The sequence below is a fragment of the Chanos chanos genome, chromosome 3 (assembly GCF_902362185.1).
Source record: "Chanos chanos chromosome 3, fChaCha1.1, whole genome shotgun sequence".
In the NCBI taxonomy this organism is placed as follows: domain Eukaryota; kingdom Metazoa; phylum Chordata; class Actinopteri; order Gonorynchiformes; family Chanidae; genus Chanos; species Chanos chanos.
In genome coordinates, this window is record NC_044497.1 from 42338644 (window position 1) to 42359381 (window position 20738).

At 39.6% G+C, this 20738-nt stretch overlaps 3 protein-coding genes across 4 annotated transcripts; 1 reads left to right on the top strand and 2 right to left on the bottom strand.

Annotated features, from left to right (window-relative positions):
* Window positions 1-450: 450 nt before the first annotated feature.
* trappc13 (trafficking protein particle complex subunit 13) lies at window positions 451-10155 on the bottom strand. Of its 2 annotated transcripts, XM_030768802.1 has the most exons (13): window positions 10074-10128; window positions 8012-8080; window positions 5361-5460; window positions 4915-4999; window positions 4662-4789; window positions 4382-4454; window positions 3896-3940; window positions 3228-3245; window positions 1966-2099; window positions 1532-1730; window positions 1154-1254; window positions 921-1068; window positions 451-714 (listed from the first exon to the last, which is right to left on the bottom strand). In XM_030768802.1, exons 1-13 carry the CDS (start codon window positions 10117-10119, stop codon window positions 607-609), a joined length of 1254 nt encoding a protein of 417 aa, XP_030624662.1. In that variant the 5' UTR covers window positions 10120-10128; the 3' UTR covers window positions 451-606. The 2 variants fall into 2 exon arrangements, with proteins under 2 accessions (XP_030624662.1, XP_030624664.1); XM_030768804.1 differs by lacking the exon at window positions 3228-3245 and having other exon boundaries at window positions 10074-10155.
* Window positions 10156-11612: 1457 nt separating this feature from the next.
* On the top strand, window positions 11613-17026 carry trim23 (tripartite motif containing 23). Its single transcript, XM_030768227.1, has 11 exons — window positions 11613-11759; window positions 12453-12615; window positions 12862-12983; window positions 13111-13389; window positions 13581-13763; window positions 13896-14111; window positions 14219-14353; window positions 14498-14627; window positions 14764-14874; window positions 15127-15251; window positions 15362-17026. The coding sequence occupies exons 1-11, from the start codon at window positions 11664-11666 to the stop codon at window positions 15539-15541; spliced, it is 1740 nt and encodes a 579-aa protein (XP_030624087.1). The 5' UTR covers window positions 11613-11663; the 3' UTR covers window positions 15542-17026.
* An 83-nt stretch (window positions 17027-17109) lies between these two features.
* Window positions 17110-20441, bottom strand: ppwd1 (peptidylprolyl isomerase domain and WD repeat containing 1). Its single transcript, XM_030768226.1, has 11 exons — window positions 20321-20441; window positions 20017-20119; window positions 19788-19891; window positions 19554-19674; window positions 18980-19427; window positions 18559-18749; window positions 18245-18434; window positions 17967-18148; window positions 17708-17789; window positions 17418-17600; window positions 17110-17275 (listed from the first exon to the last, which is right to left on the bottom strand). Exons 1-11 carry the CDS (start codon window positions 20439-20441, stop codon window positions 17132-17134), a joined length of 1869 nt encoding a protein of 622 aa, XP_030624086.1. The 3' UTR covers window positions 17110-17131.
* Between the last annotated feature and the right edge of the window lie 297 nt (window positions 20442-20738).

A 20738-nucleotide genomic window follows, 5' to 3' on the forward strand; every position in this document is an offset into this window, starting at 1 on the left:
CAAGATGAACTGATTCATGATGTCAGCCTTGTTTGTTGCATTATTTATATGCATGCCCCTTAATCTGATATTTGTTATCAGGTAACTAAGTTAAGCTTAAAGCATATGCTTGTAAAAACACAGAGCTGTATAATGTTTTGTCACTAAACTATGCTAATAAAGTTGTCTTGAAGTCATTTATGACTGCCTATTTTTGCACACTAGCATTTAATACAGTTTCTCATTACAGTTTATTTGACTGGAAGGCTTACAACACTGTTTCATTTGTATGAACATTTAATATGACCACAGACACATAACTGACACAAGACTGATGAGTGAGATTTAAGTCCGAGATGTAACCTGTTGAGAAAAAAATAATTTATTATTTACTAAAGCTCTGTTACACGTTACAGCAATCGAGCAGAATCAGACATGAAGTAAACCAAAATCATATGCTTACATATTTTATTCACATGTACAGACATTTAAAATCATGATCAGGATTTTAAAAATGACATTTTTTTTTTTTAAAACATGATCAGTTCATAGTGGATTAGTAAAAGACGAAAGAGGTGCACAGCGATGAAGGGTTGGTCCTTTACGATGCTGAGTGTACTTTGATGTTTAACTCTCTGGGTTTATGTAAGGGCACACCACACAAACTTGGGCGATGTCATCATACTCATATGTCCGTTTCAGAAACGTATCTGTCAGTCGGAGTCCAGAAATACTCTGGAATCAGAGAGCAAGGAAAATAAAACACGATACTCAGTTCACAGTCAAGTACCAAGGAGGGCACATAAATATTTTAACACCTCCAGCATGATATAAAATTTTAAATATCTGGAAGAAAGAAAACATCACTGAAATTTTCAAACCCCTTATTTGAATACTGGAGTTGAAAAGAAAAAAAAAAGAGAATCTAGTTCTGCACTTACTTGTAAACCCTGAACAGAAGACAAGAGTTTGAGAGGAATGGAGAGTGAGGCACCAGGGCTGAGTTTGCCCATCTGTCGGCCTGAGACGCCACACCAGTGTATGGACCTGGTGTTACACATCTCCAGAACCAGATCCATGGTCCTCTCGCTGGGAAGGAAACACACAAAGAAGGAGGTTAACTGGAAAGAATATCACTCTGGAAATCTGTGTTCATGAGAACACTTTCCCTCACCTGCAATTAGTGATTTTACAGGTGATGTCAAAAGGTTCTTCTATGTTGACAGTGTCTGGAATGAGCTCCAGAGAAAGCCTGACGTCTCCATACCCAGGGGCCTGGCATAAATTAGAAATGGTAACTCAGTACAGTGGTGTACGTGATGGCATTCTCATTGTTTAAACATCAGTTAAGAATATGCCTGGGGTCAGATAGGGAAAAGGCAAAAATAATGCCTAATACTATCTTAGAACTACTACTACTACCACAGAGCATTAATGTAAGGGATTAGAACAACAGAGTACAATATAACAATTTAATAGCGCTTTCTTTTCTGTATTCTGTATGTTTTGCCTAACACCTGCTAAAATGATGAAATTGAGTCCATTAGCATACCATTCTCTGAAGCTGACTGGTCTGCAGTCGTCCTCTCTCCCCAAGATTAGTCTTCCAAACAATGTCTAGTTTCCCAATGACCGTCACCCCTTTAATGACTCCAGCCTTCTCAGCAAACTCAGGCTTGGGTTTCAGGCAATACAAATACTGCCGTGTGTCCATGGGCTGGAGATAAGACATCTTCCCAAACGTCGACTCACTGTAGGGAAAGCAAGAGCAGGTGTCTAGACATCCCGTGAAGAGAAGCCACAGGCTTTGTCAAAAAGCGCAGCTAAAAGACACAATACACAACTAAAAATGGCCCAGTATAACAGCTCTGTTGATATCGATTCCTGTTATCCACCCATTAAGATGATTTAAACAATGATGACACATTTCGTTAGAGTAAGTGTGGACTGCGTGATGGACTGGCAGTTGTACTGGATGGATTTTACCCTTGTCCCCCTGAGGCCACTGTGTTGAGCTCTGTGACACTGTACATTATGGATGGCTCCAGAGACACTTTCTCCATGAACATGGGAGAGGTTGTGATGTTCTGGATCTGTGCTTCTAGGAACACTTCATCTGTCTGTAAAGTTAAAGCTTGAGGTTAACCACCGGTCCGTGATACGTTACGTAACATTAGATCACTCGGCATTAGCCAACTGAGCAGGACTACTTCAAGACACTGCTGCTGACAGATTTTGAATGTCACCTTTACTCTATTCAAATAAAAAGCCGTCAGGACGTTAGAATTGCAATACATAACAAAAAGATGAGGTACATATCTATTTGAAAACAGGGTAGGACATTGAAATCAAGCACCAGAGCTAAACAAAGTAGTTACTGCTCAGTTTGTCTCCAGACAGCAGATTAGTTCTGCATTGAATAGGCAAAAAGAGTTGGGATTAGTTCATGCCTGCAATTCAAAAAAAGGTCTAGAGATTAACTGAGGAACAACAGAACCTTTCTGGCAGAACCAGAGTGTTATTGTTTTAGCCCAGAGCAGTTCCCATGCCAAGCACAATCAACCAATATCAGACCAGAACCAATGATTACACAGTCCAGTTCACTACTACTTAAAAACTGATCATTGCTGGATTATTTCCTACTACACAATCTCAATACAAAAGTATTAGATGCTGACAGTGTAATGGTAGGTCCCCTTAATTTTCGCCTTTTTGATCACTAACATAAGAAATTGTAATAACCCAAAGAAATGGGGCTCTTAAAAAGCTTTTGCTATTTGCTTGTGTAATCTTAGACAACAATATTGATTAAATATCCCATGCTTGATCAATCAAATTCCAAAATTTTGATTTAAACAACTTACTTTTCCCTTACTTTCCATTACAGTTCAATGACAGTTTAACTGATGTCAAGCCCCGCCCCCAGCAATTCAGCCCTGGCCCAGCCTCCCTCATTTTGCTTGATATATATGATGAGTCAGCAAGAGAGCAAAAGCATCAATGGGAAATGAGAGCAGGGGAAAACAGTGAAAAAAGCATTTCTTAAAAACTGCCCCCCCCCTCCCCATGGATACATAACCCCGCTGTCTTGTGAGATAGAACAGCTCTTCCTTTCCAACATTCAAATGTTTGACATGCTTTTTCATGGTTTTCCCTTGGCTTTTGTTGTATTGGCTCCAAAGAGAAAAGAAACAGTATGCTTCAAAAATGGGCAAGGACTTCAGCAATGAGAATGGAAAAACAATTACCACAGAACTGAGGTCACTCTAATGGAGAAAATAAAAGACAAAATCATTAGAAATGTGAGGGTTACATGCATAAGAAAATGACAACGCCTTTATTTCATCCTCAAGCCACATAAGCTAATGAGATGGCTGATTAAAACTAATGAAAATGCTGATAAAGACAAAAACAAGCTGCAAAATGAGCTGCAAAAGAAAATTCTAACCGCAAAATGAAAAAAAGACACAGAGTTGAAGTCAGCTCTTTTTAAATTCATTCAGTTCAACAAATTCATGACAATCAAATTCAATCCCATCAAATCTTTCAAAAATGAGCTGACCACAACCACTCGTCAATATAACAACACACAAGTATGTACCCGGCACAAAATTGTAAAAGAGGACTTTATCGACGAGTTGGTAAGTTAATATTTGCATGAGGTAACAAGGCTTAAGAGAAAAAGCAAGGACAAATACTAATAGACTGATTAAGTCTATTTCCAAAGAACCATTTTCCTGAGTCAAGCTAGTATTTAATGTTATTATATTCACTCAAAAACAGGCAATAATGGAGATATAAGTAGGTTCAGAGACATGACGTAAATTCATATTCTGATGCAAAAGGAGCACAAGCTGGGTGAAAGGAAGGAAAAACACAGATAGAACTGACAGTTTTACCTGAGGGGCAAACTTACCTCAGCATTGTAAAACTTTGTCTTTACATCCAGAGGCTTGAGAACCTGGTTTAAAATAGAGTTTAAGCTGAAGGATGAGGTGAAATCAGATTCCTCTTCCGCTAAATCCATATTAAAAGGACAACAAATTCCAAGAGACAGTACCAAAAATAGCCTCTGTATTAATAACCAAATCAATGTGTATGTTAACATCCAAGACCATAATGGTCATATGCGCTATTGTCATAGTATCCTGTGGTCAAAAACAGTGCTGCTGGATGAGATTTCTTTCAGCAACTCTGGTCTAAAGGAGAGTTGAAGAGAGCAGCCCATGAAACCACACTCAGGTTAGAATATGAAGCTTAAGTGTTAATTGCCTTGCTCTGTGTCAAGTATTTGCTAAATTGTTTAGGAATAATATTTTCTTTTCCACAACATCTTCTGAGAAAATTTCATTTTATTTGAAAGCATTTAACTGATAACATATGTTAACTGAAATGAACTCACCTGAAATTTGAAAAACTTCCTAAAGTACAACTTCTCCCCGGACTGAGTGGTGTAGCTGACAGCACAAACCAAGCTAGATTGAACAGATAAATGATGAGAACAACAGGGAAATTTCATCATTTTTCCCTCATATCAGTGATATTTACTCCACAGTTCTCTGAAACATCAGTCTGTACAAATACACTCGACTACACGTGACCAGGGTCACGAGGTTTTGTGAGGGTCAGTTCTGGTTCAGTGAAAGAAGGAAATTCTCAGAGTACATGAAAGCAAAGCCTACATGTGAGTTCCAATTTCTTTGACTTCATGGTGTATGACGTCATCAATGCAGCACTCTGGTTTGAGTTCTGACACTGCCGAGTTTGATGCTGACAGGTTTAATCTCTGAGAGCTGGTCTGGAGATCTGCCTGCAGACGGAAGCACCCACAAGAATACCAATCTGAGAGAAAAGAAAACTGCAGGAATAAAAACATGAAAGAAATGACAGCTCAGCAAAAACTGCATGGAGTGCTCTCCCATGCCAAGCCATTACCTTTACAAGGATATCTTTGACCACTTGATTGCTGTCGTTGTGCACGCTAATGTAACTTGAGAAGGTCTCACCCAGGAAAATATTTCTGTATGGGAAAATAGCAGCGTACATACATCAGGTCGCTGAAACACTCGTAGACTCATAAACAGGATGACATGGCTGAACACTAAGGCTGTGCTTAGGGATGTTGCCCATCGCGACCCATTAAATATAGAATTATTCTGTACAAGCAACCGAACGTTTCTACTCATCAATTTATGAGTTAAATTTTTAATTAAGTTAAACATGTTTTACTAAATCAATTATTATTTATTTTAGTAAAACATTATTCCAGCTGTACAACCTGTATCTACATCATTGATCATTCAATGTCCAGCTTGATGAGAATAAGTATCTGAGATTTGAAGGGTATATCAATTTTTTCAAATTTGTTTTCTATTATTTACCCAAAATTCTGAGGTAGTGTAAGCATTTCTCCAAGCATGAGTGTCTCAGCTCCCTTTATGGTAGATGGATCCTCCTTCATAAGTTTACTAAACAAATCCCCTGTGAACACATGTGTGGAGTTGAAGTTGAGAAAATCACACCTACACACAAAGCAAAGGAAATGTAGAAATCTTCTATTTAAATATCTGGCCTGAATTTCAGGGATATGCAGCATTTTAGCAACTCACAGGCACTCTGTGTTAGTGAGGTACAATTCAGTGTAAGAATTTTCTTAAGAAACTTAATAGGACACTGAAAATGTATTTGAGTCTCCGCATTCGGAGAACTTATGAAGTACTATGGTTTTAAATACTTTATTTACTGAGTAGTGTTTTTAAAGCATACGTCTCATACCAAAGTCATCTGATATCTACTCGAAACTGAAGTGTTTGTCAAATTACACCCGAAACGCTTTTTTGTCCAGAATCAATAAATTGGTACTTGACCAGATTGAACTCAAGTAAAGGGTAGGCATGATATAGTGACCATTCAAAATCTAGTCTATGTCTTTCAAAGGATCATATTCTCATCCTCTTGATTTACTCATACAATATGATCCCATTTCATGAGGGCCCTAATATAAATAGAGGTCCTACACAGAAGTGTCATAGTGACATATTACAACAGTGTGGCAGAGTTAGTGGCCTGTGATCATATTTCAGTGCCGTTAGATGCCACCATAAGGGAAAACAAACATGATAAATTCCTGCTAATTCTGGAGACTATATTTGAGTGCTGGGTCATACCATGAATCGTATAGTACCTCTGCTAATAGGCTTTTCAAATATGATACGACCAAGATCACATTCACAGAAAGAACGAAAACATCCTCGTTAACGATGATGCAAAGGGGCAAGCTACTTCAAGTCCACTTTTAACCAACACTAACATTAATAATACAGTGCCCATCACAATTATTGGCACCCCTGGTAAAGATGAGTACAAAAGATCATAAAAAATTCACCTTTTGGTGAATTAGCTTAATGTCCCACTAAAAATACGAGACCAATTCAGCCTTTGATTGAAGTGAAGTCATTCCGAGAGAGAAAAAAACCCTCATTGAGAAATAATTATGTTTAACAAAACTATGTGTGGCACAATTATTGGCACCCCTGCATTTAATACTTTTTACAAGCTCCCTTTGTCAATAATACAGCACTGAGTCTTCTCATCCAACATCTAATAAGGTTGGACAATACACAGCAAGGAATCTGAAACCATGCCTCTTTACAGAATCTCTCCAGATCATCCAGGGTCCTAGGTCTTCTCTCGTGCACTCTCCTCTTCAGCTCAGCCCACAGGTTTTCAATGGGGTTTAGGTCAGCGGACTGAGATGGCCATGGCAGAAGCTTGATTTTGTGTTCAGTTAACCACTTTTATGTAGATTTGGACATACGTTTTGGATCATTGTCCTGCTGGAGGATCCAATGACAACCCAGTTTTAATTCCCTGAGAGGCAGCCAGATTCAGATTTTCAAATTTCCTGGTATTTCATTGGAGTTCATGATGCCATGTACCCTAACAAGATTCTCAGGGTCTTTGGAGGAACAACAGCCCCACAACATCATGGAACCTCCACCGTGTTTCACAGTGAGGATCAAGTTCTTTTCCGTGTAGCCATCCTTCTTTTTACGCCAAACCCACCTTGAGTGTTTGTTGCCAAAAAGCTCAATTTTTGTTTCATCTGACCACAGAATACAGTTCCAGTAAAAATTCTAGTAGTGTTTAGCAAACTCCAGGTGCTTACGTTTGTGGTGAAATGACAGGAAAGGCTTTTTTCTGGCACGCCTTCCAATAATTTGTTGGCATGGTAGTTTTTGAGACTTGGGTGACGCCAAGATGCTATACTTTCCTCTGTAATTCTCCAACAGTGATCCTTGAGGATTTTTCTGCCTCTCTTACCATCCTCCTCACTGTGCGTGGGAGCAAAATAAACTTGGGTCTTCTTCCAGGCAAGTTTGTGATAGTTCCACTTGCTTTGAACTTTTTAAATATCGCCCTAAAGGTAGATGTGGACATTTTCAGGTGAGTAGTTCAGGTGAATTCTTTATAGCCATTCCCTGACTTATGAAGCTCAACACACTTTTCCCTCATTTGATTTGTGTGTTCTCTTAACCTTCCCATGTTGATGTGTGAATAAGGGGATATGGCCTCTCTGTCATCTCATATTTATACCCCAATGAAACAGAAAGACACGGAATACTGCTTGAATGTTCCTAAGCACTCTGATCAATGGAAGAAAATGCTTCAGTTACATTTTGTTCATAAGTATTTCTAAGGGGTGCCAGTAATTGTGGCATGTGTGGTTATGTTAACAATAATTATTTCTGGATGAGGGTTTTTTGTTCTCAGATTGAATTGACTTCAGTTACAGGTTCTATTTTTCTCAGTTTTTTCAGTGTGAGATTAAGCCAATTCACCAAAAGGTGATTTTTAAATAACCTTTTACTTATCTTTACCAGGGGTGTCACTAATTGTGGAAGGCACTGTTTATAGTTATAGGATGTTGATAAACTACTAGAATATAAGGATTGTGTAGGGACTGAAGACAGCAAACACATATACGTTAACCGTCTTTCAAAAATATGCTCTGTTCATGTATGGTTTGTACCTGGAAGGTCTCTGTCTTCACATGTCACTGGCATGTTTGTGAAGAGTGTAGGTTTTGTCAGTCGCATCACTGAGGGAAAAAATGAGATATAGTTAGACTCTACTAAAATCCTATGGGTTATATCCACATGAGTTTTGTTTTTACTATTATAACTATTACCATTATTATTATTAGTAGTAGTAGTAGTAGTAGTAGTAGTATCATATTTCATAAAGAGGAGCAAGCAGTACATGTTGCATTAAAAGTCTAATACAAAATCAATATAGCGCAAAACAAATACCAGGCTTCCAAACACTGACCAGGCAGAGTCCAACAATGATTAAACTTCTCCTCTAAGCCTCTATCTTTAAGGGCCCACCTCTGTTACAGAACCGCTCTCATGGCTCTACTGAGATATTTAGATTTGTTACGGTGCAACGGGTGGCGCCGATAGCATTTTACTACAGTTTCCCACAACGTGACTAGATCAAGGTAGGCTAATATTCTGACTTAATCTTTTCCCAAGCTTATTAACATGGAGAAGGATGGTTTCAGCTTGCAAACACCATAGTAAGATGCTTAAATTTTGAATACAGTTCAGACCTACTCATGGACAAATTCTAAAACATCTATGACTTCCCTGTAATCAGTTACTCTATCTGAAGTACTAATGGAGTGGAATCAGTGGGATAAAGACGCATCTGTCGTTTGTTTTGAAAAGTGAAATTTACCAAAAGTAACTATGTTTGTGGAAGGAATAAAAACTAAATGTGAGCATGGGCTGCCATTTTTCCAGTATATTTGCCTAGCCCCACAATAAAACCATTAGGTGCAACAGGGTAATAACCTAGTGTGTGATTTTATTGTTGAGATGAATAGCCCACTCAGTTCTGAATTAGCACAGAAAAGCTTAGGGACAAATGTTTTAACCAACAGTTAAGTCTCTGTGGGAAACTTCAACTGCAAATTATCTCACACAACCATTTTAATCCACTCAAGGTAACAGGACATAACTGTATCATGATAATCTTACAGCATTTGAGAAAACCTTCTACAATTTTCATAAACTCCACAGATTAATGGTGTTTTCGAGCTTTAGGATTACAAAAAGCTTCCATTTTGGCTACCAATTAATCATTTAGAGTATGTAGAACAAATTCTGGCAATTGCCATTTAAACATAAGCCAGAAATATCAGAGTTTAAATAAAAAGCTTTCCTTTGTTCCAGTCATAACTTGACGTAATATTGTGAAGCACGTTACAAAAAATTTCCCAACAGACCAACACAACGTTCTCTAAAAGGATTTGTCAACATACATGCCAAGCTAACGTTACTGAAAGCTCTTTATGGTGGTTTGTTTATTTATTTTTTCACTGTTAGGCCATTTAATTGGTGACGTGCTCAGTGTATTCAAAACCGCTGCAAATCACATCGAAGTACAGCCAAATGATCTTGAACGACATTGTGCACGTGAGAAAGAGAACTAATCAAATTTACTAGATTTAACTTAGAGTTTAGCTGATAATAACACTAACAATATCGCCTAGTTGAAACAGACATTTACCTCTTGACAAACAATAAAGGAACAAGCTACACTGTCGACCATTATATTGGAACTATCCACAGTATTAATAAATATCAAGCAAAGGATCGTCACGTTGTTTATTTGTAGTATTGAACAGTGAGAAATTTGTTTGAGAGGTGTGTTCATTTCTTAAGAGGAATACTAATAGTCAGGCTGTATTAGGCTATTCCTTTGATATGAATAAACTAGCGGACGAATTTTTACAGTCTGGTATTAGGACTACATCTACATAGAAACTTAAAGGACAGTCAGAATTTATTCAGATTAAAGTGAGGTAAAATGATCATTTTTAGATCTGAACCTACACTGCAGTTTTGGCCACATCGAGTATGGACTTATAGCTATTATTTGACTAACAAGCTAGCATAGATAGCTAATCACGTACTGACATACGATAATCAAATCAGAACACAGCCTTGCTGAAATATCAGATGATCACGCTAGATCCTCAGAAAGCTGTGGTATAATTTGGAGACCCACAATGAGATGGATAATACCTTTTAATGCGAGAAGATGCTCTTGTTTAGCCTGATTGACATCCATTTTGTCTGGTAAACTCGACTGACCTTTCACCTGCATTATCAGCTGACTATGAGACATCAAGTGGGACAAATAGTACAAGTCGACCTTAGAAACGTTCCGTGGCGCATCAGTTCACACGAAAAAATGTCTTAAATATTCAGTCAGTTCAGGTCGGTGGCAATCTATTATTTGCTAAATGTTTGAGAGCGTCTTTCAGCTTCATCCTATAGGTTTAGCCCTAATTCCGTAAATGTCAGCAAAGGGAACGGATTACGCGGCCAAACATAGACCACCTTTCACTCGAGGAAGCGTGAAATTTTGAGCAGTTTTCTTCTTGTTCTTCTTCCTCTTCTGCTTCTTTTTTTTTTGGGGGGAGCGGATTTTCTGAAAATGTTTTTAAAGTCATGTGTAGGAGTTTATAGTACCAATATTTCACCGATGTGTTTTTAACATAACTCACGCATTCATCAGATATTGCTGATTCAGTAATACTAATACAACAACAACAATAAAAAAAAAAAAAAAAAAATAATAATAATAATAATAATAATAATAATAATAAAAAGTCATCAACATGACATCAGTTTCAGCTTCCATGCCATTTAGAATCAGAATCTTCTATTCGCCAAGTACTAGGTGTACAGGGACATTATCTTGGAATAAAAGATTCTGATTTACTCCAATACAGAATGCAACAAAATGTTTCATATCAAATTCCGAGGTAATTTTGTCAACTGGTTGAGGATAATCAAACCTGAGAAAATTTTGTGTCCATCTGAAGCAATAAGCAGTAGCAGCAGGGACTCGTGGCATTGTTTTGACGGCACCACTAATGAGGATGGGGCAAGAATCTGCTGTGAAGAAAGTTCCCTTGGAATTTAAGATGCAACATAAAATGTGTTCCTTTTCATGGCCTCGTGTAGCCTTTGAAATACTATTAAATAAATGCGATCAAAAGACTTGTTATTAATAACCAAATTGTGGTAGATTACACACAAAGTATTTACTTAGGAACTGTTCATATTTTTAAAAGTCGATAATGATGTCCTCTTTTTCATCCCCATTAAAGTAAAATAAATTGTCAACCATAAAGTAGATCATAGAGCAACTGGCTCTGAGGCACTTAGATTTTTTTTTTAATCGGAAAATGGCATTATAAATTATTTATTATAACTGGTCTACCCTATTGTCCCACGACATGTTTCACACGAGTTAAATTACTGTTAAATTATTTCAAAACAAAATGTGATTTTGTTAATCCAAAATCAGGTCGGACAGGACAACAACCCCCTGTGACCATTGACATCCATAAGAACACGGACGGAAACAGCTGACAGATTCTTCCATTTTGTAAAAAGGGGGCAACCGTTTCCCTCACGATTTTTAGACTTTTTAGTCAACATTCAAGACCTCTGACTCCGATGCGCTTCAGACAAGATGCAAATAATATCTAACATGTAATTATATGTATCATACGATACCAAAATTAATTCAGGTTTATTAGGCGTTGTGACCTCTGCCCAAATTAGTTCGCAGAGAGATGCCTTCTGTGGTTTTGTCCAAGGATGGCCGCTGCTGTAGGTGTAAATAAGCAAACAGCCGCAGCATCGATGGATTCTTGCGTCCGACATGGCCGGGGTACCACTGGTAACACGGTAAAGGTATGATGGTGATGCAGATAAATGAGTAGTTAAGTTTTTGTCGATTCGTTTTATTCGTGCATAGCCGTTTAGCTCTCGTTCTGGCATTTTGTTTCAACGTAAATACCGTGCCTCCGTGGCTTTGGGCGCTGCTAGTTCCAAGCTAACCAGCTAGCTGGGAGCGTAGGCGTCGCAATATTTTGTTTCAAGCTTGCTGGCAAGTGTTTGCTTGCCGAGAAATGAAGGAACAGACGTGATCTTAGCCCCCGCATCTGACTGCTTTTGAGACGGTAATACAGTGCTATGTCATAAGGAGAGACGTCGCTGTTGATATTCTGTCAAGTCTTACGATTAAGACTTCGGGTATCTGGGAAATAATTATAATATTTTGAATTCTCACGTTAAAGCAAATTATAACGTCAGAATTACGTTGTAATGCAAAGTGCAGGGTTTGGTTTATACGATCAGTGCCTAAATGTGATTCTTAACGATCAGGGTTTGTTGATTAATGTGATCTTGTAACATAGCTACATCACCAAGCGGCTCGTCATTCATTCTTATGTCTCTTGTTACCTTTACCATGATATAAGCGAAGAGTTCGTGAAATATTTTGGCCACAGCTTTGTACGTTTTCAAATTTAATCGGTATGTCTTTATGAGTCTCTACTCCTAACAAGTGCGATTTGACAGTAGCATTGCCTTGTGTGTTTACAGGTGTTAGAGTGTGGAGTGTGTGAGGACGTCTTCTCATTACAGGGGGACAAAGTCCCTCGACTACTGCTTTGCGGTCACACGGTTTGTCATGACTGTTTGACCCGCTTGCCTCTACACGGTAGGGCAGTGCGTTGTCCATTTGACAGACAGGTCACAGAGTTGGGTAGGTTGATTGATTTACGTTTTGTGTGTTTAATCTTTCACCTAAATCACATATCAAACACAGACATTCAGAAATGTTGAGAATTACCAAATCGGCTCATTTTGGAAGATTTTTATTTTTGAAAAATACATTTTGTTTAGCTCCAGTTGTGGTCTGCCAGCAGCATAATCTGGAGCTGAACATACGGTAATTTTTTTTATAGCGCCTCCTTAAGTAGGATTTTTAACTGATTGTTCTGTTGTATAGGAGACTCAGGTGTATGGGGCCTGAAGAAGAACTTTGCTCTTTTAGAGCTGCTTGAGCGGCTGCAGAATGGAGCGTCTAACCAGTCCGGCATGACAGAGGATGCTCTACGAGAAATGGGAGAGGTTTGACACTTGCGTTTTTTCTCCTCAGAGTGTGTTTTCAGGTCAATGTCTGATCTGTAAGATCACTCATTGCTGACTTACAGTGTTAACACATCCAACGATGTCTTTTTCTCCTTGTTTCCTGCAGTGTATCATCCGCTGTGATGAAGATGAGAGTCACACTGCATCTATGTACTGTACAGTATGTGCTACTCATCTATGTGCAGAGTGCTCCCAACTCACTCACTCCACCCGCACGCTGGCGAAACATCGCCGAGTTCCACTGGCAGACAAGCCTCATGAGAAGACTCTGTGCCCACAGCACCAGGTTCACGCCATTGAATTTGTATGCCTAGAAGATGGATGTCAGCCTGGCCCACTCATGTGCTGTGTGTGCAAAGAATATGGAAAACACCAGGGTCATAAGGTATCTCTGACCCTGTGGAAGATACTCTTAGTGTTTTTTTCCCCATCAGTTGATAGTGTAAAAATATGAATGATATGCATTCCCTATGCATTGACTTTCAACTTGAACTTGAACTCTAATCAACTTGAACCAAAATTCAGAGCAGAGGTTGTGAATTAATCAAATGACTGTATGATTTTTTTAATCGACAGCACGCAGTTCTTGAGGCTGAAGCCAATCAGATCCGTGCTTCGATTTTGGACATGGCGCACTGCATCCGCACATTCACAGAGGAAGTGTCAGAGTACTCCCGAAAACTAGTAGGCATTGTGCAGCAGATTGAGGGAGGAGAACAGATAGTGGAGGATGGTGTCGGCATGGCCCACACTGAACACGTAAGAGCTGATTCACACATACCTATACTGTTTCAGTAGTGATTTGGGTACCAGAAGTGGCCTTTTCCAAAACTCGGTGCCATTTTTTAGCCTAAATGTCTACTTATACCCTCTGTCTCGGGCCCTCCTCAGGTTCCAGGAACAGCAGAGAGTGCCCGTTCCTGTGTGCGGGCTTACTTTGCTGATCTGCATGAAACACTGTGTCGTCAGGAAGAAATGGCTCTTAGTGTTGTGGATGCCCATGTGAGAGAGAGACTGATATGGCTTCGGCAGCAGCAGGAAGACATGACCATCCTGCTGTCTCAGGTGTCCACTGCCTGCCTGCACTGTGAAAAGACACTGCAACAGGTAGCTCTAAAACAACCTCCATCCTCACATTTTTACACAGAGCATCCCAGGCAAATAACTGGCGCTTCAGTTGTTCTGATACTGGTCTGATGTAATTGTGTCAACAGGATGACTGCAGGGTTGTGTTGGCGAAGCAAGAGATTAATAGACTACTGGAGACCTTGCAGAAACAGCAGCAGCAGTTTACAGAATTGGTTGATCATGTCCAGCTTGATGCTGGAATCCCAGTCACTTTCACAAAGGTAAATGCCACATTAACACTGACAGAATCGCGGTTACATTCATAACACTGATTAAAATCGATGTGTTTGCCTGACACACTTGCCTTGTGTTGTATGTAGTGTGCACAGAACTGACAAAACTGCTCTTAATATTACTATTTCCAGGATAACCGTGTCCATATTGGTCCAAAGATGGAAATCCGTGTTGTGACACTGGGCCTGGATGGTGCTGGAAAAACAACCATTCTCTTTAAACTTAAACAAGATGAATTTATGCAGCCTATACCAACTATAGGTACCTGCATGTTATGGTCCACTGATCTGAACATATAAACAAAATAATAGATATTATAAACAAAATAATATATGTATTATTTTGTTTAACCTTAGATCCTGTGAGTAACGTTGTGTTTCTGTTTTTATGTTACCAGGTTTTAATGTAGAAACTGTTGAATACAAAAATCTGAAATTTACCATCTGGGATGTGGGTGGAAAACATAAACTCAGACCTCTCTGGAAACATTACTATTTGAACACTCAAGGTATTCAGCTTCTTATTTTCATGTGAATTTGTGCAGTAATGTAAAGTTTAAACATTCTGGATGAATGTTTATTGTTGTTTCTTTAGTGACATTCCTTGCGCATACATCTCATCTGCAAACCAGTCATTGCGTTTAAAGTCTTTTACTTGCAAACATAAATTTCATCCATAAAAAAATCCCATTATCTTCAGATGCACTGGAACACAGTGAACACAACTGATCTAATCTCTTGTTTTTCCCTCATGTCTCTAGCGGTGGTCTTTGTGATTGACAGCTGTCACAGAGACAGGCTGATGGAGTCTCACAATGAGCTTGCCAAACTTCTGACAGAGAAGGAGCTAAGAGATGCACTACTGCTCATCTTTGCGAACAAACAGGTACTAAATTATCTTCTTCATCAGACAGAAGACTAGATAAAACATTGGCCCATTGCAGAATTTTAATGTGTGTGTGTGCGCGCGCGTGTGCGTGCGCGTGTGCTCGGCAGGATGTTCCTGGAGCTGTATCGGTAGAGGAGATGACGGAGCTATTGAGTTTACACAAACTGTGCTGTGGGCGGAGCTGGCATATTCAAGGCTGTGATGCGCGCAGTGGCATGGGTTTGCACGAGGGGCTGGACTGGCTCTCACGGCAGCTGGTGGCCGCAGGCGTGCTGGATGTGGCCTGAGACTCGTCTGAATCATTGACTGAATAAAGGCTCTGACTCCTGGTCTGAAGCTCTAACCCCACCCTTACCCCTCCATAAACACCTTATTTTCATGACCAGTCTTAATGCTTTAGTGCTCTTGTGACTTTGGGGCTAAATTGAATCCATTCAAGCTAACAGCTGTGTTGACAAAGCTAACAAATCCTATTGCACCTATTATCTGCAGAATGGTTGAGGTCATTTTCAGTTATTGCTGGGCTATTTTTGTCTTTAACCTCTTAATGTAAGTCAGATCACTTCTCGTAGGCATAATGTGAACATTACAGTAAACTGTTTAGTATATACCCACAGAGCTCTTATAGCAGTGAGAGAGGTTCATCATATACAACATGGAAACTTTTTTTTTGGTGATAATAATACAAACAACATGATGATTCTTGTGGAATCCATATCCATGTGTCTAGAGCACATGAAGAAAATAGCACACGACATAGCTGTGAAGTTTTGCTAACAGGTGCACCAGAGCCCTGTATTAAAGAGATATGGGATTAAAACATCCATGAGCAATATGTACAATACAGGATCATGTTCTGGGTTTCTGTGAAGTGCCTGTAGACTATGTAAACAGTCTACCGGATGGGGTTGACAAAATTATCACCCCTTTTCTGCCATTAATCATAGGTGTAGGTCCAGGCGATTGGCCGTTTTCTCTTGGTGTCGTCTGGCAGTTTGTGATATTATGAGGCATCATTTGGAACTTTCCGGAAATTAGCTTGATATTTATTTAACGCAGTTTGTTGTCTTAAAATGGGTGCATTACTACATGTTTGTGTTTAGAGAGAAAGAAATGTATTTGTTACTGGTTACATTTTTATATTTAAAAAAAGAAAAGTTTTGAAATGTGTGCTGAGCTCTTTAAGTTTGGGTATAGTGTAAGTGTAGATAGGTATATGCATTGGCTTTGCTCTTCCACCACCTCATGTTGTGTGGAGTGTGTTATGCTCCTAGTACATTTTGTCCATTTTCTACAGCCCCTGTGCATCTGACTTCATAAAACAATCTACAGTAGATCTGAGAATTTAGGATGTTATGTTCCTTCAATACAGAATTCCTTTTGTCTGAACTGCAGCGTAGTGGTTGAACTTTTAGTGGTCTAACATACATGTTATCTTCCCGTTTTAGTCACATAATTTCAGTCGCAGAAACAACTTGCAGGCACCGTTCCCTGAACATATGCATCCTTTTGAGTTTTCTGTATTAAGAAGTCATTCTGGTTCAATTGTCCACATTCCTGAAATATTGTTTACTACTTGGAGTTCTGTTAAGAGCATGTGTAAAGCCTTTTCCTTGTTCCTGAATTTCAGTTTAACAGTTCATTCCTAATGAGTTCTGAAAACCTCTAGAGAAGCACAGTGCACATCCACACATTTGTTACTTGTGGACTTGATGATGGCTTTTGTATAACCATTCATAATTAATGTTATGCTATTAAACAGTGACAGATGACAACTTGTTTAGCTCATATTTCATTCAAACCAGTCAACAAGATTTCTTAAAAAATCCTCTTTATTTTACAAACTGGGAGAGTCAGGGAGTCCTGTATGATGCTGTTTATTTGATGGTGATGTTAATGATGCTGATGTCTTCATAGGGCTTGTCTGTTTTTGGATTCACTTTAACATTGGAGATCCTCTGAACAACCTCCATTCCTTTTGTACACCTTCCAAAAACAGTGTGCTTATTGTCCAACCAAGGCTGTTTGAAAGAAAGAGAGAAAACCAAACATAAATGATATATCTATGGAACATCCTTACACACAATGTTGGATTCTGAATTAGTGAGAATGTTGAACTGAAAAAAAGGAAATAAAAAGTCTTTCACAGAAGAAGAGTCTTACAGTAGGGACAACAGTGACAAAGAACTGAGAGCCATTGGTGCCAGGGCCTGCGTTGGCCATACTGAGTGTGTAGGGCCGATCATGTCTCAAGGTAGCATGGAACTCATCCTCAAACTCTCCACCCCAGATACTCTCCCCACCCATGCCCGTGCCTGTCGGGTCTCCGGTCTGGATCATGAAGCCCTGTGGAGTAGGAGATGAGGGTATAGATTAGTTCACTTTCTTCTTTCTCCTTCTTCCCATTGAGTGTGCAGTACTGACTTATTGAAACATGATTCAAATGATCCAACCTTGATGACACGATGGAATATGTGACCATTGTAGTATCCATTCCTGCTGTGAACACAGAAGTTCTCCACCGTTTTGGGACATCTGGGATGAGAGGAAATATAATGGACCATTAGACCAACTGAAATGCATGTTGAATACAATGCAGTGCAAATAGAGATCTGAACCAGTACTCTAGTACTGAGAGCAGATATGCATAAAACATGTTAAATTACTATGAAACAGTCATTCTATATCTCAGAAACCAATAAGCACACATACTCCACAGGAAATAGTTTGATGTGGATGTCTCCCATGGTGGTGTGGATGATGGCACTGTCTGAAACCCTCTTTGGTCCTTCTGCCTGTGTGGCTGCCATGACCTCCTCTTTGGACGGCTTTTCGTTGAAGATGTCTCTGTCAGAATCAGCACTCTTAGTATCTTCGGGTTCCCTCTTGGTGAACTACAATGTACGACGGGTACGGTAAGATTATAGTGCTTGCGTTGCATTGAATCCTCAAAAATCTGACCTCACTCTTGAAAATGGGTCTCTAGTTACCATGTAGAAGCGGTTCTTCTTAAACGCAGTACAGAAGATGGTGGGGTCCGGATCTGTGTTCTGCAGGGCTGGGTTATCTGAGGCCTTCATCTCAATGGTTGGAGCAGCATGGATGGCCTTAGCCACACCCTGGAACAGACTCAGCTTCACCACACGAATGTTCTCCAGCTTTCCCAGGATTCGCACACACCTGGATGGAGCGATAAGAAAATATACTCCTGGCATTAGTCTACACCATTAAAAAAAAACTGTATTAAACACATTTGTGTATCCATCTATTCAAAACTATGCCTGAGCATCTCATAGAGGAGCACCTGTTTGTTTCCACGTTGATGACCTTGATACCCAACATGGTCCCATAAAGTACAAAGTGGCCTGTCTCATCAAAGATAATGTTGGTCAGTCTAATGCCATCCACCTTCTCCAGTTCTCGCTCAACAGCCATCCTCCTGCCAAACTCCATGTCCGGTAGCTGCTGTCTCATTTGCTGAAGCTCTGTGAACATCTGTCAAAACACAGACACAGCGATGTGAGTCAGATGGCCAATGATTCAATACACTAAAAAAATTTAAACAATGAGGAAAACAGAACAATCAAAATAATTATAGGCCCTAAGCACCATTTTGGCAAAAGATGTAGCATAGTCATAAGCATTGTTCTATGATTTCACAGCATATACCCTCTACAAATTCGAGATGATGCAACAGAAACAGGTCTGACTGATTGGCAACTTACTGTTAAAGATTCATCAAACACCCTCATCAGTTTCCCAGTCAGGAAGCGGAAAATCCTCACTTTTCTGTCAGCGGCAATAGTGGCCATTTTCTTACCATCTTGAGAAAAGGCCAGGCTGGTGGGATAAGTTTTACATTTGGCAAACTCATATAAATCTGTGTCAGTCTTAAACTCCCAGTCTACGTGTCTGGGGAACCGGAATTCATTTGGGAGGCCTGTCCAATACTCTAACATCCCTGCTTTATCAGCAGAAACAATGACACGGAATTTTGGATTCAAGTGGATTTGGGTCAAAGGAGAGGAGTGCATCTTATCAAAGGTGTGCAAGGGTTGATTGTCTCCCCTTCCATCATAGACAAAGATCTTGCCAGTTGATTTCTCAGAACAAGCTACTGTACAGATGGCGTCACCAGGATTATAAATCCATTCACACTGGCCAGGGTGGAATCTAGGCGGGGGGGGGGGGGGGGAGAAAAAAATTACGTTGTTCAAACATCTGAGACAGTTCATGCTTAAATATGTATTCACTCCACACAATGGTATTCTCCTAAACAATCAAAAATAAGAACCTTACCCCAGCTTGAGCATGTTGATCATGTCAAAGTTGACAACATCAAAGACCTTCATGGCTTGATCATCTCCCACAGAGCACAAGAGTGCACCCTCTGCACTGACCGAAATACACTCAATAACACCTAAAGGCAAGAAGGCACACTGAACTCAGCAATGATGGAGAACAATCACCACTCAACAATGAAAGAAGAGCACCAAAACATTCTCTAGGATAAATTATACCAAACAGACATACTCAAATGGCTACGGAAGTGTTTGACAAATTCAATGCCCTCATCCTCTTTTTTCTTCCAGAACTTGACATGTCCATCTTGACTGGCTGTGATGACAAAATCTGTCCTTTAAAGTAACATAGGAGAATGAAAGTTACAGACATGAAATGCATTTTGAATGTGATGTCACTATTTTTGACAAACGTATCACGTACAGTTCTTAAAAGTGTTCAATCCTCAATTTTAACTTACTTGGAGCATACAATGTGTGTGATCACGTCCCTGTGCATGTAACTCCGCTCATACATAGCCGCAGACGGTAAGTTGTCCAAATACACTCGTTCGTATTCAAGCACTACGAAAAAAATAAGACAAAAAGAGAAAGATTGGATGTAATCTCAATTCAAAGTATTGTGTATTTATGGAATACTGAGGAGGAGATATCGTTAGCATGGCTCGTTAGCTGCATTAGGTTTCAAGCTAGCCTTGAACACTTGGCCTAGCTATCCAACTGGATCCATATACGATAATCACAAGGTAATTACAAATAACTTGCCTTTTCTTTTCTTCGGCTGAGTAGCTTCACTAGGCATTGGACCAACCCATTCATCGTTGCCATCTTCGCCTTCGTAATCTTCTGCTTTGCGTTTGTTTTCTTGTCCCACGTCTGAGGCCATTTTTCTTACACAGAAGTTTGTATTTCCCCGGCGGTGAGGTTGTAAAGTGTAATGTTGTCTTTTTGTGGCACGTACCGCCATCTAGTGTACTGGAGGGTTATTGGCTATTCCCGATCAAGCTGGGGTAAGGTTCTTATGTTTAATTGTATAGGAGAACATGTGTGGAGTGAATACATATTTAAGCACGAACTGTCTCAGATGTTTGAACAACGTAATTTTTTTCCTCCCACAGTCCAAAGACATGCAGGTCAGGCGAATTGGAGACACTAAATTGCCCCTTGGTATGAATGTGTGTGT